Source organism: Moschus berezovskii, chromosome 11, assembly GCF_049115385.1.
Source record: "Moschus berezovskii isolate FMDL1 chromosome 11, NW_MosBer_1.0, whole genome shotgun sequence".
Taxonomy (NCBI): domain Eukaryota; kingdom Metazoa; phylum Chordata; class Mammalia; order Artiodactyla; family Moschidae; genus Moschus; species Moschus berezovskii.
The window spans coordinates 10,795,291-10,822,370 of record NC_142470.1 but is presented as its reverse complement, the minus strand read 5'-3'; the positions used below and the strand labels follow the sequence as shown (position 1 = coordinate 10,822,370).

The 27,080-nt window shown below is 41.0% G+C and overlaps 2 protein-coding genes across 2 annotated transcripts in view; both read right to left on the bottom strand.

The window, feature by feature from the left end:
- The window catches only part of SCAI (suppressor of cancer cell invasion), a 118,916-nt gene extending 98,691 nt beyond the window's left edge, over positions 1-20,225 (bottom strand). The window contains exons 1-2 of the mRNA XM_055399318.2: positions 20,008-20,225; positions 19,261-19,305 (exon numbers count right to left, since the gene is read on the bottom strand). Of these exons, the coding sequence (XP_055255293.1) occupies positions 19,261-19,305; positions 20,008-20,225 (263 nt within the window). The remainder of the gene's footprint in view (positions 1-19,260; positions 19,306-20,007) is intronic.
- Positions 20,226-24,150: 3,925 nt separating this feature from the next.
- Positions 24,151-27,080, bottom strand: part of PPP6C (protein phosphatase 6 catalytic subunit) — a 47,157-nt gene continuing 44,227 nt past the window's right edge. Inside the window, exon 9 of the mRNA XM_088841155.1 lies at positions 24,151-26,429. Within this exon, the coding sequence (XP_088697281.1) occupies positions 26,181-26,429 (249 nt within the window). The 3' untranslated portion in view covers positions 24,151-26,180. The remainder of the gene's footprint in view (positions 26,430-27,080) is intronic.

Sequence of the window (27,080 nt, the reverse complement as noted above, 5' to 3'; positions counted from 1 at the left end):
GGCTTCATCATGCAAGCATGACTAATCATTAACTCCATTTTCAGCCCTACTCCCCTCTCAAAGGAATGGGAGGCAGGGCTGAAAACACCAAGCTTCTAATCATGGCCTGTTCTTTCTGGTCACCAGTCCTTACCCAGGAGCCCAACCAGTCATTTCATCAGAACAAAGACACTTGTCACTCAGGAAATTATGAAGGTTTCAGAGGTGCCATGTCAGGAACTGAGGGCAGAGACCAATAGATATTTTCTATTATAGAAATTTCTATCACAGATGTTTAAAATTTTTATCACAAATAAAATCTCTTAGATTTGCACCAGTTTGTAAGAAACTAAGAGATGAAACGGTCGACGATATATTAAAACCATTCTCCATTTTCAGGATTCTTGAGAATGTCAAGTAAGTTCAGTTCAGTTCAGTTGCTCAGTCATGTCCGACTCTTCGCGACCCCATGAACCACAGCACGCCAGGCCTCCCTGTCCATCACCAACTCCCGGAGTACACTCAAACTCATGTCCATCGCGGGGGTGATGCCATCCAGCCATCTCATTCTCTGTCATCCCCTTCTCCTCCTGCCCCCAATCCCTCCCAGCATCAGTCTTTTCCAGTGAGTCAACTCTTTGCATGAGGTGGCCAAAGTATTGGAGTTTCAGCTTTAGCATCAGTCCTTCCAATGAACACCCAGGACTGATCTCCTTTAGAATGGACTGGTTGGATCTCCTTGCAGTCCAAGGGACTCTCAAGAGTCTTCTCCAACACCACAGTTCAAAAGCATCAATTCTTCGGTGATCAGCTTTCTTCACAGTCCAACTTTCACATCCACACATGACATCAGTTCAGTTCAGTCGCTCAGTCGTGTCCGACTCTCCGTGACCCCATGAATCACAGCACGCCAGGCCTCCCTGTCCATCACCAAGTTACCCATTAAAAGCTCACAGAAGTAAAAAAAAAAAAAAAAAGAAAAATGCCTGACATATCTAAATACTTTTAGAGTGTCTACTGAACAAATGATTTTCTGCACATGAAATCTGTCTTAACTATCTCATTTTCTGTGCTAGCATTTTTCATAAACTAAAGAAGCAAAGTTTTTAAGAAAATGGTTGAATTCTCATTTACTCTTTCATGTATTGTATGTATTTCTTTATCTGATGTCAATTTCAAATAGAACAAAAAAAAACACAATGTGCTGTAAAGAATAAAGAAATCTAAAATATGAGGGAAGAAAGAAAAACCTGGGCCATTCAGGAACTCTAGGCTGACTGAATTAGAGACTACACTCCTTTACCTAAAGATGTTCCTCACCCAGTAACATGGCAAATTACTTGTCCATTATCCAGTCTCAAGCATGAGGCTTTTGGCTGTTATCCAGTAGAATGAACATCACTTAAAAATTTCTGCTTTTAAATCTTGTATCTACAAGTCCTGCAATAGCATGAACTGTCCAGAAACAGAACTCTTCTCGTTCTTAATGGTCTGTACTTTCTTTGATACTTGAGAGCAAAAATGCACTAAGTTGCCCACAACTACTTTAATCTAATTACCTGAACCACTGGAGAGGAACACTTGCTAAATCTACACTATAGCAATTATAAAAATTGGCAAAATAGAAAATAACAGTTTTAGAAGCTTTAAGGAAGTCTGAAACATCTGAATCCAGAAGACATCCACATAAAGGACTGTTTTCACTTTCTTATGGGACTTTAATAAACCCTCATAGGAAATTACCTCCAGCAAAGTAAAAAAAAAAAAACAAATTTCAATGTCACTGTTTCAGTCTGTAATAGAAAAAAAGATATAGAGTCAGACAAAAACTATTCTGCCTTGACTGTGCCACTTTCTAGCTATGATACTTTGGGTAAGTCACTTTATTTTTATGAGCCTCAGTTTCTCTATAAATGGGAATGATAACACCTGTCTTCTAATGAAGTAAAGAATATAAACTTGACCTGCTAATAAGCACCAGAACCCTAGGGATTAAGCTGTCCTCCCTAGGTTTCCTTCCTCCATTCAGTTCATTTACTCTTCTCTGTAAGCAACTGAAACACTAACCAATTAAGAATTGATAAAAACATACTGAACTGAACACTTTACATCTATACATTTTAATGCATACAAAGTATCCATCAATAAACTGAAAGGGCTTGATAAAAAATAAACTAGTGACTACAGGTAATATATTTGAGACATCACTGCCTAATCAGTAAATGCCAGTCATTATCAAGAAGTCCACAAACCAGCATCAGTCCCTCCCCATTTTTTAAATTTCTCTACCACTGTCTCTCATCAATTTTCCCAAAGGTCATTCTGCTCTTCACCTTTCAGGTAAACCTTTAAGCCTTGAAAAATCTAAAACATGTTAAATAATTCCCAAGTCCCTTCAGGCTTCCCAACATCCCTCTGTCCCTAACTTCTCTGGAGTATTCACTCCATCATTTCAGACTGAAATCTTTCTGCTGGTTATCCTTCCCCTCCCTAGTCTAAAAATAGTAAGGCCAATAACAGTAGTAGTGACGGGCATAGTAATGAACAGGCACTCTCACCTCATGTGTATAAATCACTGAAGTCTCTCGACAACCCTATGAAGTAGAAACCATTTTACAGATAAAGAAACTGACTCACAAAGAGGATGTTGCTTTCCACGGTCACACATCTGGCCTGAGTCATTTCAAAGTCACTGTACATTATTAACATGCCATAACCTTCTGAACTACATGGACACGAGAATGGAGTTATCTGGGCAGGGAGACTACCGTTCAGTTTTGCTGTTTTGTACTACTTATAATTTTTTAAAAACCAAAATATAATAAACATGTAAAATGAAAGTCAATGAGATAAAAGTTTATAAAGAAAGAAGATAAAGAATCTGTTTTTCTTCTGATACTGACAGTGCTCCTGAAGGTAGAAATGTATCTTATTCTTAAAATTGAGGCTGGTTAATATATAGTATGGTCTCTACTCCAACCTCTGGCAAAACGGAATGCCAGTTATTTTCTGTTATACAACCTAGTGGCTTAAAACAATCTTTCATTGTGGTTGTGAGTCGGCAACTTGGGTCGGGCTTAGCAGACACAGCTCTTCTCTGCTCTCCGTGGGCACTCACGGGGGCACCAGGATGGGGATCTGGAGGATTACGACCCGCTGTTAGGACCGATGCTGATGGCTGCTGGGAGCTTAGCTGGGGCTGAGGGCCAGGAGCTTCAGCCACTCACTGGGGCTAGAAGCCAGGTCCTAAGCCCCTATCCCAAGAGAGGAAGGTGGAGGTACATGGCATTTCTATAACCTTGCTCCAGAAGTCACATAGTGTTGTTGGAGCCATGCTCTATTGGTGGAAAAGGCCTGTGCTGGTTAGGAGACAGGGACACAGACCTCATCACTAGGTGTAAAGAAGGTCAAGGTCACACCATAAGAGCATGTGGGATGAAAGACACGACTGCAGACATCTTTGGGAAACACAGCATACCATGCCAACGGAATGGTTATGTTCAGAATATACTGAAGTGGACTTTTTGTTGGTGGTTATTGGTTTTTACTAAGTAGACTTTTCCCGCAAAAAGCAGTGGGTAAAGAAATTGAAAATAACCTTGAGCTTCTCCTCTGTGATGAAATGAATTCAGTGACCTGCGAATGACTATCTTCAGAGCCAAATGATATAGAAAAAGAGAAGAAAAGATGCGTAGCTACTTCTCAGAATTAAAAAAAAAAAAGGATAAAATAAGGAAACTGAGCAATCTCTCACTGAAAGTTAAACACACGTGAGTTGGAAGACACTTTGACATCACTTAGTCCACCGCTTTAATTCTAGCAATTACCAGAAAACTGAGCCTTTCTCATGTACCTTACAGTGAAGATTAGGGAAATCTCTTCATTTTAGTAAAACTCTTAAGTTTATATGCATTCAATGCCCTCCCTACTGTCACTGACAGTAAAACATCTGTAAAAATGAAAATGCATCAGATATGTTCCGAGTAACAGGGTAAGGGGAAAGCTGAGGTACCTTTATCCTGTTTCAAGGAGGGTTTATGGGCAGAGAGAACAATACATTACATAATAGTTGGGGGGGCGGCGGGGAGGAGATGAATCAAATCCCTGAGGTAGGCAAGAAAAAAAAAAAAGAAAGGGGTGGGGAGAAACCAGGCAAAGATCTGGGGATTTCACCAGAATGCTACACTATGTACTCTTTGAACACATTCACACAAAGACTCCATCCCTGAACCAGTCCTTTCTCCACAAACTAGAGCTAGAAATAGCTCCAGAGATACTTAATTCAGTGGTTTCCAACATTTTTCAAGTATAAGTACCCTTTTTTAAAAGTAAAGCTTCTGTGGCCATCCATATGAAAATGGTTGTGATTTTATTATCTGGTTATTGAGAAAAATCAATAATACCACGAGTTCACTAACACCTCTGCTGAACGGAACTGGTATTGTTACAAGGGCACATATATGCAAGAGCACATACATGAGATATTCAGGTGATTTAGGTGCAGATCTCAGGAAACACTGAATACATGTCAGGTGTTGGTAAACACAAAATAAACCAGATTTGAAGAGACTGAGGCATCTTTCAGGACTTTCGTTTCAGGTATGTTATGGTAGGATTTCTCCTGCTGTGCTTATGGTTGGATTTGATAAATAATCTCTTCCAATACAAATTATAGGATTCTTTTATAAATTATTAAAAGCATTTCCCTTCTTTTTAACGTATATTGAAGAGTTAAAAGTGGTTTGAGAAGGACTTCTTTTGCAGTCCAGTGGTTAGGAATCCGCCTTCCAATGCAGGGGAAGTGGGTTTTATCTGTGGTTGGGAACATGCAGATCCCACATGCAGCAGGCAACTAAGCCAGCAGCGGAAGAAGCCCCCACACGCCACAATGAAGACCCAGTGCCGGCAAAAAAAAAAGTAAAAATAAAAACAAAACTGGCTTAGGACAATACAGATGCAAGTTCCTATTTTACAAAAAAGTAAGAATCCTCTTACTTGTGAATGACACTTTTATTATCACCAGCCAGAAGTTACTCTAATAGGTAAATGGCTTGATATCAATTAACAAGACAGGCTAATGGCAACAGTGCTAAATCTAAAATCTTTAGTTTTGACAGCTGTTCTCTAAAATCTATATGCAATAACTACAGTTTGGAAATGATCACAATAGTTTAAGAGTTCTGACAGCCACTTTGCAAGCTTCTGGGAAACCATGTGTGAGCACTTTCAACATGGGCCCCCCATCCAGGAAGAACACTCAGGATACTGCCAACAGGCACATATGCTTTCAAGATCCACGGAATACAGGGAGAGAACTTGACCGAAAGAAACCCAATTGTAAGACAAGAATATAAAGGATGGTGCCTAGCCTGAGAGTGAAATGCTTCCAAAGCAGCAGCCACATTCATAAAAACACAAGCTTAGCTCGTGGTGAAGATGACCATTTCATGGCAGATTGCATCCATGAAGAGAACCCACAGCTAGTAACACAGAAGCCATGACAGCTTAAGGAGCATTACGGAAAACCAGGTAAGAAACAAAGGACATAAAAAAGACTAGGTTTGTGTATTAGCCAGGGTTCTCCTGAGAAAAAGAAACAAGGAGGGTGTGAGTGTGTACAGATAAGGAATTGGCTCACACAATTACGGAGACTAAGTTCCAAGATCCTCAGTCAATAAGCTGGAGATCTGGGAAAGCTGACGGCATGATTCCACTCTGAAGGCCTGAGAAATGGGAGGGCTGATGGTTTAAATTCCAGTGTGGGAGCCAGCACGCTCGAGATCCAAGAAGAGCAAGGTTCCAGCTCGCATCCAAAGGCCCAAAGACTCGCATCCAAAGACTAAGGGCCCAACTCAAGCAGACAGACAGGAGGAGTTCCTTCTTACTCAGCTTTTTGGTTTCAGGACTTCAGTTGACTGGATAAGGCCCCACCCATATTGAGGAGGGCAGTCTGTACTACTTAAGACTATGGTTCAAAAGTTAATCTCACCCAAAGACACCCCAACACTCCAGGAATAATGCTTGACCAACTATCTAGGCACCCTGCAGGCAAGTCAAGTTGACACATTAAATCAGCCACCATCACAGTTTACTTGACACTGATTTGCCTGCTCTTCCCAGACAACTAAGAAAAAGCTGAAACAGAGTTCAAAATCCGGTGACAGGTACCAGGCAGAGGAAAACTGACCCCTTCACTGGGCAATCTGGAGAAGGAAATGGCAACCCACTCCAGCATTCTTGCCTGGAGAATTCCATGGACAGAGGAGCCTGGCAGGCTGCAGTCCATGAGGTCGCAAAGAGTCAGACACGACTGAGTGACTAACACATACTTTCACTGGACAACTACCTTTTGTTCTTCCCTTAATAAAAGAGTGAATGTGAGCAGGGGACTACCTCTCAATCCAGGGAGAGAGCAAAGGCTCTGAAGATGATAATGCACAATTGGCTGGAGATTCAATTATTAGCCCAGGGACACATCACTGCCTGAAAATAAACTATCTTTCAATGCCTTTAATCAAAAGACAGCTGCTTCCAAAACACACACACACACAGCTCCACCCCACCCCACATCAGAGACCTATCCAGAAGGAGCAAAAGCTTAAGAGAGAGACTAAGGCCCTCTGGGGCACAATAGAGCCAGTGCTGGAAGAGATTCTTCCAAAAAAATCATGGACTCATGTAATTCAGCCCTTGTGATGCCAGGATAATAAGTCAAGCTGTTGGCGAGGGCTGTAGTCATCTCAAGGCTCAACTAATATAGGATCCCCTTCCAGGCTCACTCATGTGGTTGCTGGCAGGCCTTGCTTCCTTAACATGTGGCCTTCCTCACAGGCTGCCCGAGTGTCTCCACAACATGGCAAGTGGCTCCCTCTCACTATGGCAGTCCACCAGAGGGAGTGAGCCAAGAGCGAGAGAAGGGGAAGGAGGGAAGGAACAGGGAGCGAACACCCAAGAATGAAGATAAAGACTCCTTACAACCTGATGTGGGAAAGGACACCTCATCGTTTCTGCATTCTATCCCCTAGACATGAGTCACCAAGTTCACCCCACACTCAAGGGGAGAATTAAGCTCCATCTGTTTTTCTTTTTTGGTCATGCCGTGTGGCATGCAGGATCTTAGTTCAACGACTGGGTGTTGACCCCATGGCCCCTGCATTGGGAGTGTGGAGTCTTGACCACTGGACCACCAGGGAAGTTCCCAAGCTCCATCTTTTAAAGAAAGGAGAATTAAAGAATTTATACACAGTTCTTTAAAACCACCACAGAGAGTAAAAGAATTATTGAGAGAAAAAAGAAAAAAATTAAGTAGCTGTATAAGACACCAAAGGATGTTTTACTCTCACTGTATTCCTCAATCCCCAAGAAAACAGTCCCTGCCTCAAGGGAGGTTTGTGTTTGTTTTCTGAAAATGTGAACTCCTTGAGGAGATTACACTGACAGAAGGATGGAAAGAAAGTGCCTTTGAGGGCAGAAAGGTAGAAATAAGAAGAAAAAAGATGGTAATTTAATTGGGAAGGGGAAGAGCTTTGGGACTCACAAAAAGAGACTTGCAACTCCACTTGCTAGCAATGTTCTAGGAGTTGACAAGTCTTTACAGGGAATGGTTGTGCACTGTACCTGGGAAAGCTGAAACCTCTACACCAGAACCCCCATACCTGGCAAAGATTCTTGAGCTTCAAGTCAGTCATAACCATTAGAGCCAGCAAACATGAAGGACCCACACCCACCTAGACAACAGGCTAACCACTCACAGCCACAGTGGACTGAAAACTAACCTTCCACCCTTATCCTGGTTCCTCACAAGTCTCTCAGATGCTGTACAACCCTGAGGAGGGGTGGATGCCATTCTTAATCCCTGAGATTGAATTTTTCATGAGTTTGACAGAGTTGGGGCAGAGGGGATTGTCTCAAGGCTGGATTTAATTTCATTCAAAATAAATAATACAGAACTTCCCTGGTGGTGCAGTGGATAAGAATCCACCCACCAATGCAGGGAACACAGGTTTGATCCCTGGTCCAGGAAGATTTCACATGCCACGGAGCAATTAAGCCTGCCAGCCACAACTGTTGAGCCTATGTCCCGCAACTGCTGAGGTCTGCTCACCTGGAGACTGAGCTCCACAACAGGAGGAGCCACGGCAGGGAGAAGCCTAAGCACCACAACAAGGAGTGGCCCCTGCCTGCCGCAACCAGAGAAAGCCCATGCAAAGCAGCGAAGATCCAGCACAGCCAAAAACAAAGAACACACACAAAGCAACGCTTCATGAAGTGAAGTGAAGTGCTCAGTTGTGTCCGACTCTTTGCGACCCCATGGGCTGTAGCCTACCAGGCTCCTTAGTCCATGGGATTTTCCAGGCAAGAGTACTGGAGTGGGTTGCCACTGCCTTCTCCAGGGGATCTTCCCAACCCAGGGATCGAACCTGGATCTCCCGCATTGGAGGCAGACGCTCTACTGTCTGAGCTACCAGGGAAGCCCAACGCTTCATGGTTGGTTACCTGATTTTGTGATGTAAGATTCATACTGACTATATGGTCAATTAATTTACTACCTTATAGATATCTTTTACAATTCACTAATCTTGGTGGTTTCAGAAAAATTCCAGACAAGTTGCTCCATCAAGATACTAAGATTTTTCCATCACTAATACATTACTCCCAAAATTTTCCAGGTTATACTCTCCTAATGTATAGAATATTAAGCAGTTAGTTACATAACCATGTGTATCTGCCTGAATTCATTATCCTCCCTGCACCCATTTAGATTAGGGACCCACAATTTCCACAGTAAAGTAAAATCAAGTCTACTGCATGATTCACAAGTCATTTACTTAATCTCTCAACAGATCCAACCATAAACAGCATTGCAGATTACCTATATTTCAGGATCTTAACCTATTAAATATGTCTCAATTGTGTGCTAGTCAACTTTTATCAAAAAAACTCAACAAAAAAATACATTTCTGGTAGATTATGAAAGAATATAGCATAAAATCCATTCTTTTGGATTTGTTGTTTTCAAAACTACTTGTAGGTTCTACAATCCTTTCTTTCCAATAGACTCTCAGAATATAAAACAGAGAGTTAGAAGTTGAGAGAAGCTACAAAAAATAGGCTTCTCTGTGGAACAGCTGATTCTAGGCCTGAGCAGAAAACATACGATGGGTCTGGAAGGAAGCTACCAAAGTCTACTGGATTCTTCTCAAAAGAACAAAAGAGCCAGTTTAGAAGAGGCTTCCACTGGTCAATATTGATCATCAACAAGAAAAATAATCACAATGGGTTGAAATTCACTGAAATATCTAAATCCATGATAGAAGACAGTCAGTCACCTCTGAAGCATGCCAGGAAAGCAATTCATGTTGAAATCTGGTATAAATTACAAAAAGAAAGGGGCAAGTCGACAAGCCTTTATTCTGCTTTTCCTTTTACAAACTGTACCTAAGGAAAATTAAACAGGCGATGCAGAACGGATCAGCTGCCAGGGAGCTGAGGGTGCAAGGAGGATGGGGCTCCAATGGTACAGCAGAAGCAAGTTCTGGGGGTAATAGGAATGTTTCATACTCTTCTTGCAGTGGTGGTTACAGGAATCTGTACATGTGTTAAAATGCCACAGAACTTTTCATTTGACTGTATGTTAATTTCAAAAATAAAATTTAAAAAAAATTTAAGAGAACTTCTTTTTATAAAAGCATTCCAGCTAGCAACGAAGAAGGAATGAAAGATTTAGAATGTCACCATCTGTAACCTCAAATGAAATTACAGACACTGATTACTATGAGTTCCTAACAGCAAAAAAAAAAAATGAGGCCCCAAAAGAACTACATACCACCCCTATTAAGCATTCTTTCAAAAAAAAAAGAACCAACAAAACCTGAATCTATATCATCAAGTCATCAAGTCTCTAGAACTAGTTCTTAACTACCAATTTATAAGACACACAGGGAACAGAGAAACATGCTAAATGATACCACGGGGACCAAATCAACAAAATTTCAGACTGTGAAAAAACTGGTTGGTGGTTGCCAACTGGTCAATGGGGACAGAACGGAATTTGGGGGAGTGATGAAAATGTTCTATATAATGATTGTAGTGGTGGTTACACAAGTGTGTGCATTTGTCAAAATTTACAAAGCTGAACACTAAAATAGGTGAGTTTCATCATTATAAATCATACCCCAACCTTTTAGAAAATTAAAAATTCAGATTGTGGTAAACTCCAAATAACGAGCTTGCTTTCTTTAACTAATAAATAGCATGGGGAAAAAGAGGTCGAGTGGGCAAACTATAGATTAAAAAAAAAACAAAAAACTTAAGATCTAATCAACAAGTTGCAAGTCCTGATTTGAACAGATTTTTTAAAAATGATAAGTCAACCATGGATATCTGAACACTGATGAGATATTTAATGATACTAAGTAAATACTGCTAACTTTTAAGTTATTGTTAATGGAATTGCAGCTATGTACTTGAAGAGTCTTTATCTTTCAACAATACATACTAAATCATTTACAGATGAATATAGAATACACTTCAGGTGGAGTAGGCAAGTATATTCATGAAATAGGATTGAGCTGATACTTGTTCAAGCTGGGTGACGAACAATTCAGGTTCACTGTAGTATTCTAAGATTATTATTCTAAGATTATCTATTATTATTTGAAATTTTCCATTTTAAAAATATACAAGAGGACTTCCCTGGTGGTTCAGTGGTTAAGAAACTGCCTTCCAATGTGAGGGGCACAGGTTCAACCCCTGGACCAGGAAGATTCCACATGCCACAGGGCAACTAAGCCCGTGCACCATGACTACTGAAACCCCTGTGCTCCAGAGCCCGTGTTCTGCAACAGAGGAGCCACTGCAATGAGAAGCCCGTACAATGCAACGAGACAGTAGCCCCGCTTGCCAAAACCAGAAAAAGCCTGGGCAAAGCAATAAAGATACAGCACAGCCAAAAAAATAAACAAAAGTTTTAAAAATATATACACATACATACAGAAAAGCAGATCTAGATTCTTATAGGCAAGCTAGTCTGCTTAATCTTTTTCTGTCTCCTCCTGGCACTCTAACCCCCAGGAGCCCTTGAATCACCACCAAGGAACCTCTGGGCTCTTTATGAAAACCCTTGAAAACCAGTGCTTGAGCTAGTCTAGGTATAATTCTTGAATAAAATATTACCATGGAATATTGAATACTTTGACCATCCACTGTTAGGCACCCCCCGACCCCGAGTCTGCTTTCACAGAATTTAATTCTGACACTTCACCTTAGGTTCTCACGGACACTTGCCCACAAGAAACAGCCTTACCACAGCCACTGCCTTTCCGTGGGGATACTGCCTAGGCCAACATCAGCACAAAGAAACTCCCTAATATTCCTGTGTTTCAATGTAGATTGGAAGACATCCCCCCAGATTTCCACATAACTACCTCTTTCTCACCAAAGAGTGTACCCTTTGTACAGAGATCTGTCTCCCAAAAGTAGACACTCCTCGTTTGATGACCAGCTACAGAAAGACTGCAGTGGACAGATAATACGGCAAAAGAGAGCATCCGAGAGACACAGCTGTCTGGTCCGCTTCCTCACCGTGTGCTCACTGCAACACTCCACTGCCATCTGCACATCCACGCCACAGGGTCTCTCTGGGCTGTCTTATTCCTTTCCACAACCTGGATCAATAAATATCTGCTGCTGACTGCTGAATCCGCATCTCAAGCCTGATCTCTCCCTTCAGCTCCAGACCCATGTTTTCATTAGCCTGTTAAAGATGGTACACTGCAGCACTTAATGCTCCACATAGTCAGAATAAACTCATGCTCTTACCCGAACCTAATCCTGGATCTGCTGTCTCAATTAAATGTGTTCCCATCCAACCTACTATTCAAGCTAAAAGCTCTTCAAGACACTGTGAAGAAAAGGAAATGGCAAGCCACAGACTGGGGGAAGAAATCTGCAGAACATATACCTGACAAACAATTTTCAGTACAATATAAAGAACTCCTGTAACTATATAAGACAACTGACCCCAAAAAATGGGCAAAAGATCTGAACAGGAGAATTACAAAAGGACTTAAAGGAATGCCAAACAAAAACATAATGATGTCACTACACAACCCGTCTAGTCAAGGCAATGGTTTTTCCCGTGGTCATGTATGGATGTGAGAGTTGGACTGTGAAGAAGGCTGATCGCCGAAGAATTGATGCTTTTGAACTGTGGTGTTGGAGAAGACTCTTGAGAGTCCCTTATACTGCAAGGAGATCCAACCAGTCCATTCTAGAGGAGATCAATCCTGGATGTTCATTGGAGGGACTGATGCTAAAGCTGAAACTGCAATACTTTGGCCACCTCATGCGACGAGTTGACTCACTGGAAAAGACTCTGATGCTGGGAAAGGTTGGGGGCGGGAGGAGAAGGGGACAACCGAGAATGAGATGGCTGGATGGCATCACCGACTCTGTGGACATGAGTTTGAGTGAACTCCGGGAGTTGGTGATGGACAGGGAGGCCTGGCGTGCTGTGATTCATGGGGTCGCGGAGAGTCGGACACGACTGAGCGACTGAACTGAACTGAACTGAACACAACCCCAGAATGGCAAAGGGGATACATAAATGTCAAAATGTATCACTGTACGCTTTAAATACATGCAGCTTAAAGAAAGAAAGAGGAGTCGCTCACTTGAGTCCGACTATTTGCGACCCCATGGACTGTAGCCTCCCAGGTTTCTCCATCCATGGGATTTTCCAGGCAAGAGTACTGGAGTGGGGTGCCACTGCCTTCTCCAGGGGATCTTCCCGACCCAGGGATTGAACCCAGGTCTCCCGCACTGCAGACGCTTTACCGTCTGAGCCACCTGGGAAGCCTTATATGCAGCTTACCGTATGCCAATCACATACCTCAATATATCTGGAAAAAGAATACCAAGTCCTGACAAGGATGTGGAGCAAATAAAATCCCACACACTGTGTTAGTGGGAACGCAAAAGAGCACAGCCACTTTGGAAGACAGTTTGGAAATTTCTTAAAAAGTTAAACTATACTTACCATGAGACCCAGCAAGTCCACTCCTAGGCATTTGCTCAAGAGAAGTGAAAACATGTGTGCACGAAGACTTTAACTCAAATGTTCATAACAGTTGTATTCATACTAGCCAACCAGAAACAAAGCCAAATGTCCATCAACTGGTGAATGGTAAGTGTAGTAAAATCAAACAACGAAATGCTCTTCAGCAATAAGAAGAAACTGACTACAATTACAAACAATAACACGGATGAATCTCAAAAGCATTATACCAAGTGGAAGAAGCCAGACACAGAAGATCATATACGGAATGATTCACTTACAGGAAATTCTAGAAAAGACAAAACTACAGTGACGAGAAAAAAGACCAGTGGTTGCCAGAACAATGACTGCAAGGAAATATGAACAAATGTGAGTCGTACAAGAAGCACAGGATGCCAATGTTCTATATATCATAAGTGCAATGGGTGGTTATACAACTGCATATATTTGCCAAAACTCCTCGAACTGTATACTTAAAATTGGTGAATTTTATCATATGTAAATAATGCCTCAATAAAGCTGATTTTTAAAAACACTAGAAGTGAAGGCAAAATAAAGATATTTAAGCTAAGGATAGACACAGCGATCATACTGAGTTCTTAATGGATGTCAGGTAATGGTATCGTGTATTTTACCCTCAATGAATCCCCTCAATAAGTCATTCATTGAATTATCCAACAAAGAGTGACTGAGTATCTATTACACGTGAGGCACTGTTCTAAGTGCTGGGAACAGAATAGTAAGGAAAACAGACAAGTTTATATGCTATTAGAGGAGGGTAATAACTCCACAAAGTGGGTACTATCATTACCTGCATTGGGCAAAACAGCGAACAGGTTCAGAGGTTAAATACTTTATCCAAGAGCACAAAGCTAGTATTAGGAACAGCCAGGATTCAAACTCTAATTTAGTATTTCTCAGCATCAGACAATGTGAGCAGGACAATTCCTTGCTTGGGAAGCTGTCCTTTAAGCTGCAGGTGTTCAGCAGTGTTCTTCAACTCAACCCACTAAATGCCCTGATTTATACAACTAAAAATCTCTTTTGGTTCAGTTCAGTTGCTCAGTCATGTCAGATTCTTTGCAAAACCCCATGGACAGTAGCACGCCAGGCTTCCCTGTCCATCACCAACTCCCAGAGCTTGCTCAAACTTATGTCCATCGAGCCGGTGATGCCATCCAACCACCTCATCCTCTGTTGTACACTGCCAAATGCCCCTCGGAGAGAAAATCGTCCCTCGTTGAGAACTACTGAATAATTTCTAAACTGACATCACAGCCCAAGCATTTAAAAACTTCTTTCTTCCCACACCTGACACTTGTTCTGAATTCATCTCTCTTAAGACTTTATCACTAGGGCTTCCCAAGAGATCAGTGGTAAAGAATCCTGCAATGCAGGAGATGCAGGTTCAATCCTTGGGTCAGGGAAGACTCCCTGGAGAAGGCAATGGCAACCCACTCCAGTATCCTCACCTGGGAAATCCCAAGGACAGAGGAGCCTGGCGGGCTGCAGTCCATGGGGTCACAAGAGTCGTACGTGACTGAGTGACTAAACAACAATGAAGACTGCATCATCAGTCAGCCTACATCCCAGCTCCACTCTGTCACTTTCAACAGTCACACTACTGCCCAAATTTATCCTCTAAACCTTCACAGCTTAGATGAAGTGTCTGCAGAAACTGCCCTCATTACCAATACGAAGAATTACTATAAACTCTTTGGATATACACAAATTCAATTACATCATCTCATTTTTGTGTGTCTGTCTCCCCCACTAAGATATGAGCTTTTCCTCAGCAGGGGCCAGATTCATGTCTATATCCCTAGTACCCAGAAGAAGAAAGCATTTAAAGGCTTTGTTTTCTTGTTTTTGTTTTTTTTTTAAATTCAAATGTAATTTAAACAAATTACATACACCACCAAAATGTATGGATCCTTTTGCTTTAAATACATCATACACACACACACAAAACCAGAATCACACAATAAAGCTTTAAGCAATATGAATCTTATCTAAACAAATGGGTCCTGTTCCTAATAGGATCTGAAAGGATTCTCTAATTCATAATCCAAAACTTATTAACAGACATATTGAAGCCTTTGAAACTTTTCAAAACCAGACAGAGATTAAGTCTCCTAATCTTAAAACTCCTTTCAGCCTAGTATAGTTTTTCAGGGGCATTAAACAGTATCACATTATTTTGACCACCAAAGTCCCATCCCGCACTAACTCCCTCTTACCACCAATTCATCTGTTAGTTCCCTATGTTTTTATTGAGCACCCCTCAGTACTAGGGGTACAAAGATGAACTAAAACAAGGAAACAAGAGTTTTACTTGGGGGTGGTGGGCAGGGAGAACGAACAAAGAAACAGTAACCGTGGGTTGCTGCTGCTGCTAAGTCACTTCAGTCGTGTCCGACTCTGTGTGACCCGGTTATGAGGTGCTTATCTCAAGTCATCTTAGTTTTTCTTCAACTGTTTTATAGTTAAGTCCACGAGGAATGTTCTCAAAAGATAACTCAGCCACTAACTAATGTCTATCAAAAAGAATGACTTCACAGGAATTAACCTAAAATAAAAATCACACTTGGCAACTGTTTCCTAAAATGGGATAGAATATACAGCAGAATAGTCCACAACTCAACGCAGCAGGCCAACTCAAAGGGATACTTAAAGCTGCATTCAGCAATTAACTCATCTTGAAATGTTCACCAGGAAGTTCCATCATTTGATATTGAAGATTTTATGGCCACAGTATACAACTCATAAAAACAGCTATAAATAATTTCTGGCTACAACCATTATATCTTCTCTCTATAATCTATCTTTAGAGTTTTCTTCTACCTTTAGAGCAATCCCAGAACTGTTTTCTGAGAAAAATCTTGGTCCTGCCCAAAGGATCTCTTTAGAGATATATACTGGCAGTCCATTCAGGTCAAAATGCTGACTTGATCAGGATCTGACCTCAGATATGCAGAATGTGTGCCTTCAGGAATCCTGACTGAGAATAAGAATTTAAAACTCTGTGCTGCCTTGACTTACCGAAACTTGGTTACAAGAAATAATATTCATGAAACCAATTATTTAAGGATTCATTCATTCCATAATTTAATCAAACATTCTCTGGGTGCCAGGAACCATTCTGGGTGCTGAGGAGAAGCAGAGTCCTGGTAGTTTATGCATCCCTCCTTATCTCTGAACCAAGCCAAAACATGGCAGGCAGTACACCTAAACGCAGGTGCTTTGGCTCTCTGCAGAATGTTCACTGGTATCACCTAAACCTGGACTGAGCTGCATTATAAGAAGCAATCTTTAAAAAAAACGCTCTAGTATATTTATCACTGGGGATTTTTCCCCACAAAACCAGTGTGCCCATTATAAAAATCAATGAGAGAAATTTTTCTCTAAAAGTCAAAAAAAGTATGCCTCCCTTGAACATGTTTTTGATTTTACAGATTGCATGGATCTGGAAGTTAAGCCTTATTTTCTTCTTAGCTTTGTTCTAGGAAATTTAGAGCTAAATATGGAACCAACCTTCGGGAACTGTGAAGTACTTTCTAGTCTATATACTAACTGCGCCACTGATTTAATTTTATTATTCTTCTCTCATGTCTTCCTTACCTTAACATCTTTATTTTCAATCGCTTTACTATATATGTTTAGAAAAGAGGTGGGAAATAAAAGGCATTTAATGTGCTTTTTAACCTAAAATTTATTGGATACTTTCTATGTGCTGGGCACTATATTAAACACTTAATGACCCTATCAGGGTTGAACTATTATTATTTCCATTATACAAATGAAGAAGCTGGGGTTCAGAGAGGTTTATTAACTTGTGTATCATCTCAAAACTTGTATTTGATAGAGCCAGAATTCAAATTCAGCCCAAACCATTACACGCGGGTGTATCTACAGGCTATCATAGGAATGAACTAAGCAGAGAAGAGGAAGGTGAAGGACAGGGTAGAAAGTCCACATGGAAGGTGCGATGTTCGAGGGAAGTCTTAAAAAGGGGGACCTTGCCAAGGAGAGAGCAGAAAGTATTCCAGAGAGAAAGAGGAATCGTGCAAAAACCTAAACATAAGTTCTGGGAATGGCAAACAGAATGTAGAGCTATATTCAGCAATTAATTCATTGTGAAGGGTTCACCAGAAAGTTATTTAATACGAGACATTTAGTAGCTCCATTACGGAGAATTTCCAGGGCCACAAAACTCAACTGTGGCTGGGAAGATAGGGAGAAATGAAATAAAGGCAGTCTCTTTTTTTTTTTAACTGAAGTATAGTTGATTTACAATGCTGTGTTAATTTCTGCTGTATAGCAAAGTGATTCAGTTAAAATTATACATACATACACACATATATATATACACACACTCATTTTTTAAATATTCTTTTCCTTTATGGTTTATCATAATAGTGGGCAGTCTCTTTTCATGATGACACTAAAAAGTCTGAATTATGTTCGGTAAACAAGGAGAACCACATAAGGACCTTAAGCTTGAGAATTACAAGATCAACCTGCACAGTATGTGAATCAATTACAGATTCAAGGTAGGGAACCCAGTCAGGAGGCTACTCTAAGAGTCTGGCAATGGGGTAATGAGTTAAACAAGGACTACTGAAAAGAAAGTAAATGTAAGCCATTTCAGTGATCTTTAAATTCGACGAGTTGACTCACTGGAAAAGAGTCTGATGCTGGGAAGGATTGGGGGCAGGAGGAGACGGGGACGACAGAGAATGAGATGGCTGGATGGCATCACCGACTCTATGGACATGAGTTTGAGTGAACTCCGGGAGTTGGTGATGGACAGGGAGGCCTGGCGTGCTGTGATTCATGGGGTCGCAAAGAGTCGGACACGACTGAGCGACTGAACTGAACTGAACGTTAGAAAAAGTGAAAAGAAAAACCTGAAATTAATTTGAGTAATAGTTTATTTAATCCAACATATCTAAAATATTATTTCATGAAGTAATCAACATAAAAATTACTAATGAGAAACTTGCCATGCTCTTTTTGTACTAATCTGAAGTTTGGTGCGTTTTTTAATACTTAAAATATATGCCTCACCTTGGACATTAAGTTTTCATTGGATAAATTTGATCTGTGTTTAGATTTCATAATTTACAGATGAAAAAGCAGATTCACATACCCAAGTTGTTCCAGATATAAACATTTTCCGATAATTAAGTATCCATTTTTAAATTTAAATTAATTACAATTAATAATATTAAAAATTCAGTTCCTCAGTCATGCGAGCCACATTTTGAGTGCTCAATGCCATACATGGCTACCATATTGCCCAGTACAGGCCTAAAGGAACTTTGGCTATTGACACCTTCCACCATCAGCATTTCATATCTACTTACTGTTAAGGTTTTCCAGGTATTAACATGGATAACTTAGCAAATACTATTACAGTGGTCCTACTGGTCACATCCTCACTACTGTAACTTACATTCTCTAGGCCAATGCCAACATCTATGAAAAAGGAATCTTCAAATGACTACACAGAATTGCTACAAAGTACCTGACACATGGAATGTGCTCAGAAAATGGAATGGACACAGGGAATAATGCACTTGTTGGGGACTATTTTGTATCTATTTTCCTGTGGTTCAGCTGTTTATTACACTCTATGTACAATGAATTTTTAAAAAGTTACCCATTTTCAATTATTTATTTATTAGAGGCATTATACTACAACGTTAAAAGCTTCAGCTCTGGAGTCAGACTACCAGGATTCAAATCCTGGTTCTATCATTTATCTGATGTATGATCTTGGGGAAATGCTGTTTCTCTTGTGTCTCAGTTCTCTCCTGTGTAAAACAGTGATTAACTGGACACACTCCTTGGGGAGCTTCAAGGATTTCAGAAGATAATACAAATAATCACCGGCACATCGTACCTGGCACATAGTAGGTGTTCAATAAACCTTAGCTTTTTAAACAGAGCTGGTGAAGAAGTTGAAATTACGGCTAACATAAAAAAAATTAGGACTTCTCAATTATCCACACTGTTTGCCATATAATCTTAAACAGAAAAAAGTGTACAGGTAATACTTTGAGGTCCTCAGAAGAGAGATCCTGCAAACAGCTACACTCATTAAGAAAGGAGCTAAATAAAAAACTTCATCTGACAGTGTATAATTATGCAGTATAGCACAGGTGCAGCCAAGCAAATGGAAAAAAACGAAGAAAAATTAGGAAGGCATTTTGCCTTACCTGCTTTTCCGTTTTCGGGGTGGTTTCTCCACTGTGCCAGTCAGTCTACAGACCAAACAGACAAGATGGTAACTAAAAGTAACATACCAGAACACATCTGCGGGCCATGCTGTGCCAGTCAACAACTCAACGGACCGCCCTCGAGAACCCTAGACTCGCTAAGCCCATACCTGACCTTACAAAATGCCTTATGCTGTTTTCCTGTTAACCCGAAACCCAGCGACCCCGGGACTCACCGTCCCCTTAATATCTGCTTCGCCCAAACCTTGCTCTGTCTCCTGGTCTCTGACTCCATCCTCATCCTCATCCGTCACAGCCCATCTCCCCAAAACCACCCACCACCTCCTACTCATTGTCTGCCTCACCAACCCCGCGAGCCCCTGGCGTCCCCTTCCCCGTGCCCACCGCCTCCCGCCCGTGCGGTGCCCCTCCAGGCCCGGCGCCCCCGCATTCCACGGCCCCCTCCGCCGGGCGCGCGTTCCTCCCGCTCCCGGCCCAGCGCCCCGACTCTCACCCGTCGGCGCCCCTTCCCTCACACACCCTCTCACGCGGCCGGGAGGGTGCGACCGCCGGGCGGCCCGCGCCGCCGCCCCCGAGGCGACCCCCGAGTTCCCCGCAGCCTGGACCCCCCGCCCCACCGGGCTCGGCGCCCCCGAATGCCTCACGGCCCCAAGCCGCTGCCCTGGGCCCGCTCCCGCGCCCCCGCCCCATCCCCCAAGCCCGACCTCCATCCGGCCCCCGCCCCACCTGGGGGCCAGGCGACTCCGCGGCTGCTGGGGCTGCCGGGCTCCTCTGACCATCCGGCTCCTGCTCCGCCGCGGGAGCTGCTCCGGCGGCCGCAGGGCTCGCTCGGGAAGCTGAGGCGGCGGAGGCTCGGAGTAGGCGGAGAGGCGGGCGGAGGGCCTCGCGCCTCTGCCAGGCTTGCCGCGAGACCCGCCCCCTCCGCGCCTCTCCTCGGCTCCCATTGGCTAGAGCTGTAGTGTAGCCGAAAACCTGGTGGTCGATTGGGCTCTCGGGCCGTCACATCCCGCCACCTAGAGTTTGGTTGAGACTGCAGGTGGCAGCGGAGGTGCCTTAGAGACTGCTAGCAAGGCCGGAGATATCTAAGCGCCACCGTGCGGTCAAAAGTAGAAACTGCGTCTCCGGCGCCAGACACCTGCGGGCAGGTTCTTTTGGCTCAGGTTCCTGCATCCCACACACCTGCTGGCGCCCCCCGACACTGAGCTACGCCAGACCCAACAGCCAAGCGCTGCAATTTCCCAAACTCCTCTGGCAGGTGCGACAGTGAGCGAAGTCTCCAAACTGGGCTTCATTTTGAACCACCTCATATCCGGTCCCTGACTACATCATGCTGTAATGGTCAGAACTCAGAGGCGCTTCATAGAGAATCCAGCAAGAAAACTGTTAGGACCTTATTAAAAAAAAAAAAAAAAAGCGCGGTTTATGTGCTCAGTACCCTGCAGAAAAGATCACAGGCTTGGGTGCAGGCTTCCAAGAAAGCAAGAGGTTTATAAAGTAAATTACCAAGAAAGGAAAATCAACCCTGCATACAGAATTGATGCCATAATCAAAAGCAATGGGCCCCGTTTTCAAATGCCTATATAGAATTGACCCCTGAATGTGTTGCTAACCATCCTGATACTGAAGGTAACTGTGACCTCTGCTCCAGCGAGTCGATTTGAAAATAAAGTTCTTTGCGTTTTAAGTATTGTTGCCAGACCTAAGCACGCAAGACTACCAGCACATAAGCATAATAAACGTCAGTCATCTTTTCTGCTTTAACAAGACAATTCTTCAAAATAAGACATAACTCATTAACATCCTTTTTGGTGGAATCCCCTTCCCCTTGCTGCATTCCTCTGTAGTTTTTATTTGCTAGATCCTCAGAATCTATTTGGAGCTGAGAGGAGGCATAAAACGCTTAAGCTACTTCTGTTTTAGTAGAACATGCTTTTGAGCATCAATAATGTAACAGCTTAGAGTTATACACACCAAAAGGCTTGGAACAAATCTCTTACTGATCTCCACAAATGTCAAAAATAAGAATACTAATTTTTCATAAAGTCAAATTTATTTGGTGTAAAGGACTGTCCTTCATCCTGAGACAGCTCTTTTTACATACTTCATTGAAATAACGGTAAATTTTAATGGAACCTTTAAAATGGCATTGACAAGGAAAAACAATTGAACATGTTGGCTCCCCAAATTAGTATTTTACATAATCCCCAAATTACAGAACCATAGTCACCTAATTCCCAACCAGTAGTATCCACCCTTACTATTACCAAGCCAGATAAAGGAAAGAATCCCAGAATAATTTGTCAAAGACTGGGGAAGATGGGGCAGGACTCCTGGTGGGATCAACTTACTAGGAAGACTAATTTTGAAAGTCGTTCACTATGTTTCTCAAAACATGAATTAAAACTATCCTGCTTGGTTTTCAAGGTTTTTCACAATTGGCCAATGCTTCTGTAACACAGTATTGTCAATAGAGCTGCAAGCTATTCATTTCTTAAGCTTAAGCTTTCCCAAGAAGTACATAACCTCAATTCTATCTCCAAATCGTGTCCAAGTTCTAGTAATCCCCGCTTCTGTGCTTCTACTATATGAAATACATGGCCCATCATTCTGGTACACATTCCTCTTTTAATTCACACTTCCTCTTTTAAGCCTTCCCCAGCTGCTCCATCCTAATCAAACATTTCCTTCTCCAAATTTGTTGTACTTATATAAAGTACACTATGTCAGCAATTATATATTGGCTTGGATTACTCTTACTTCCTAACTACAATGAATTTGGGCAAATGGCATGTAAGTGTGCACTCAATAAACTGCAACTTTGGGTCAGGGACTGGGTATTTTGAGTGCTGTTTTTAATCCTGAGACCAACCCTGTATGACATTCTTAGACACAGAATTTTTAAGATTAGCATCCAACTTGCTCAGGGGTCACACAGCTACAATAACCAACACTGTGTAAGACGTACTACTCTAGGATGCCATAAAGGGGTTCAAGTTCCAGCTCTCCTGTGCAAACTTGGGCAAGTTACCTATGGTCTGTTTCCACATCTGAAGAAAAAATGAACAAAGAGGTAATATAGTCATCGAGCCATTTTAAGGATGACACAAAATAGGGCATGTACAGTATTCAGCCAAGTGTGCTCAATACAGGTTAGCTGTTCTTACTGCCTGGCAGACCGGGGGTTCTTACCTAGATTGACCCCAAAACCTATATTCTTTCCATTATTCCATAATGCCTGCATTGTCTTTAATAACGCATTTCCATTTATATAAAAAAGAGCAAAGTGCTGAGAACAGTGGATCCCCAAGGACTGAGTGGAATATACTTACCTAATAAGTATTCTTGTTGACACACATGCAAAAAAAAATTCATAAACTTCATGCATTTTTGAATTAAGAAAACATCTGAATGATCTAAACCAGCATAAACTTACTATCACAAGGGTGAAAAAGGTACATATTCACCAAGTGATTAACAGGAAAACTAGTAAGACGGGGGACAGGTTCCTTCCCCAAGCATCTACGGTATTTGGTTTCATGCTAGGGGACTTTCCAAATGCTTCTGTTCGGTGTTTTACTACTGTATATTTCATCAGCATGACTTCACACTGTTTAATTACACAAGTGAAAGAATTGTGACAATCTCATGAAGCAGGGTTCTGGGCAGTGGATCCAGGACAGGACAATGAATGTTGCCTTTAAAGAACTGGGACACTTAAGAGTCAAATGCAGAACAAGAAAAGTTTCACTTCTGTTTACTAGTCAAGCAACCAAGTAAAGGAATAAGCATTTTTTAAAATTGTGTTATATAAAATGCTAACTTCTTGTTGGGACATACTACAGACTGCATTAGATAAAATTTTTTGACAAACTTCCTATAATCTTTTTATTAATTTACACTGAGAGAATATAGCACCTTTCATCCAAAGAACTGAAGGTGCTTTACAAACATTGGCATTTAGAAAACAAGTACATTTAAAAATCTGGATTTTTTACTGTTAAATCTCTTCCACTCCAGATATACAATTTTTTGGAGGCTGATGGAAAGCAATTCTATTTCTGACAATGAAAGAGGCTCAGAGAGAGTTCGGATTTGCTTTCACAGTACAGGCATTTTCCAAAACCTGATGCTGGGCTTACAAAGCAAAAACACACAAATCTTAATGTGAAGAAGAGTATTTCAAACCTTATTACAAAAGCAAAACCCAGGGTTTAAGACATCAAAATCATCCAACAGTTCTAGACATCCAGATGGAGTAGGAGCTGATGCAGGCTGCATATTAGAGATGTGCTCTTGATCCAGGTTTTTTAGGATCACACTTGAATAAACACATTTAAAATGGTGAGATTTTTCAGGAAAAAGCATTAACCAAGAAAAAGCTAGCCAAGAGCATATCAGAAAAATGAGGAAAGGGGAGTAATTGGCAATTAAAAGTAGACAGTTCTCACTAGAGCCTAGGACATTTTATTAGAAACCAAGTATATCATCGGCAAATAAAAATAGTTATTACCCCCATTAATACAACATAAGGGATTTTACATTCAGCCTAGACACAGGGAGTAACAGAGCCTCCTGCCTACAAATCTGTGACTTGCAAGTATTTTCCACCACATGATTACTCTAAATAGTACAAGCCCTTTTTATTAGAGGGATCCAAATATTCCTTTTAGGCTTACAAAGTCCAATACATTCACTCTTTCTTCCCTTTACATGTCTAATATTAAAAACTTTTTTTCATGCAAAAAGCCATTATTCAGTTGAAGAGAAAAAATCAGGCAAAACAGAGATGGCAGTTAAGGAACGGACGGAAATATTGGCACATGCCCAACTAGTGACAAACAAATGCAGTACACCATGACTTAAAAATAAAAGTCACATTACACGGGTAACTGAAACAACGACAGCAGTCTAAGCTAAGGAGGGTCAGATGGGAAGGGCTGAGGGTTACTGATTTTATTGGTACAACTTAAAAGCAGATGAGAGCAAGCACTCAAATACAATTTGTGGTAACAGAAAAAAAAAAAAAAAATACTGCAGAGAGCTGTTCCAAGACCACACCAAGTTGTCTGCATCATTAATTTCCAGTGTTTCACAATTAGTAAAATACATAGCTACATAAGACAAAAAATACCTTTCCCCCTGAATTACACTGGGGTCAGGGCAGTAACACAAAGCTACTGACCCAACAATTCAAGTGTTTGCAGCAAATGTCTTAGTCACTTCTTTCTTGCAGCTATACAATTAAAAACTATACAAGGAGCTGTGTGATTACGGGGGTAAAAATTTAAACAGTATTGTGCTCATTTAATAAAGGAAAAGCCCTGATGAAAAATTATGTGCCAAGAAGCTTAGACTATAAAGATTTTTATTGCATTTTTAGGTAACCTGGAAGTTCTTATCCTGAATGGGAAAAAGTTGGTTTTCAAAACTACCTGAACAGATGCTAAAGTGCTTTATTAATTGGCTGGCTTCACAAACATTTCCTGGAATGACAAAAAATCAATTATAGTAGTAAATGGATACCAATTATTTCACAAAATGGTTAATTCTAGCATCATTTATGACCAAAGTCATAAGAGACACTGGACACTTGTCCTTATTAAGCGGACAGTTGCATATCAAGAACTGATCATCACAACCCTTTGGATATTCAAATTACTTACACAAAGCCAAAACATGGTATCACAGACCTTTACAAAAAGGACAATTTGGGTTTTTTTCTACACTTTAAAAAATCTGCTTCAGATTACAGTCCACAAATACAAGAGTCCGTCCACAAATACAAGAGTCCTGACTTTTCAACCTTTCCAGTTGCAGTTAAAAAATGAACACTTTCTAAAAGTTAAGGTCAAGTGTTACAGCAAGAAAAGAATGATTCCCATTGAAAAGGACATATATTTTACTTAATGATACTCATGATAGACTGTAAACTGGATTGATCACATTCTACTCAACTGGTATCAAATGAACACATCAGCATTACAAGTATTAAATGTTTTTCTATTACTAGAGAGGATATAAACCAAAACATTAATATGGCAGTTATTTATTTAGGCACAGTTTAGTGATTTTTTAAAAATAAATAGTACTGAATTTCAGTTGAAGTTTTAAACTTAATAGCCAAAGGGTTCAAGAACTCTGATTAGGAAAAAAAAAAGAATAACTTTTAAGCTAACAACATATGCTGTTTAAAATTTCTAACACTTTAACCTATCTGAGTTTTATTTAGGATTACTTTATTAAAAAATACAAGGAATCTGGAAAAAGATCAATACAATTATCTTAATGTACAAAGTCATAAGCTATAGCAGTTTTAAAACTAAAATTTAAAAACACAACAAAGGGCAGCCCTTTAGACCAATTTATTTTATATCCATTTAAAATATCATCCAACAAAGGACAATGACGTTTACAGCTGGGACGGTATACATAACTCGAGTCATTTGCAGTCCATCGTGCCCACTGGATAACAACTTTGCTGCTGAAATTTCTTAAAACTTATCAAACTAAAACAAAAGACTGAATAATACAAAAGGAAGAGTATTTCAGTGTAGTCGGTTCTGTCAATTGGCTTTTTAAAAAAGGAAACACATTCAGTTTCCCTCAGACCGGTAAATAAGCAAGAGCTACATGCAGCAGTGTGAGTATTAAGACATTTCTCAAGTCTTCTCAAATGAGTCCAAGGCAGGGATGGGATGGGGGAGAAAACTGACAGAAAAACGTTGCTATAGACACCATAACAAACAATAAATTTAGATAATTTAAAATTTAAAAAAAAAGGCAAGAGGCAGCATTTCAGCAGCAAAGTGCTCAATAAAAAGTATATTGTAGAGGGTCATACACAAAAGTTGGGGTAAGAAGAGGGCAGAAAAATGGGTCAGCAGGATGGGGCGAAGGCCTCAAAGGAAATACGGCGTCGTCGTTCTGGGAGGAATAACACGTTCTGAATCTGGAACTGCCCGGAATAACTTTGGTTCTCTTGTATTTACATCTTTGAAGACCATGATTGAAGCAATATTTCCACAACGATAGCAGTAATTAGGAGCAGACCATACTGTTACCAGCTTCTCATCAAACATAAATTTATAGCCTTCATGCACTAATTGATGTGCTCTGCAGATGAGTTTTAGGTTGTTGATATGAACAAACTGCAATTTAGAAAGGTTCTGTTAAGTATCCAGCACATTTTTAAATAAATCAACCTACATATAAAAGAAAATAAGTATTAAATAAAGTGTAAATCCTGTATCTACTAAAGCTCTCATGATTATGGAACCCATTCTACTGTTATTCCCCACTAATTTCCGTAAGTTAGCCACTTTGGCCTGAGTTATAGAAATAATCACATAATTAGACACAAGTTTCTAAAAGAAAAGCATTCTGTAAGTACAATCAGATATGAAGCAAAGTTTTTTATGGTTTAATAATAAATATATTTATTTGGAGAAGGAAATGGCAACCCACTCCAGTGTTCTTGCCTGGAGAATCCCAGGGACGGGGGAGCCTGGTGGGCTTCTGTCTATGGGGTCACACAGAGTCGGACACGACTGAAGTGACTCAGCAGTTAGCAATAAATATATTACTATCAGTCTGCATCCCAGGTGGCGCTAGTGGCAAAGAATCTGCCTGCCAATGAAGGAGACACAAGAGACATGGGATCAGGAAGATGCCCTGGAGGAGGAAAACGGCAATCCACTCCAGTATTCTCGTCTGGGAAATCCCATGGACAAAGGAGCCTGGCAAGCTACAGTCCATGGGGTTGCAAAGAGTAGGACACGACTGACCATACACACATATTA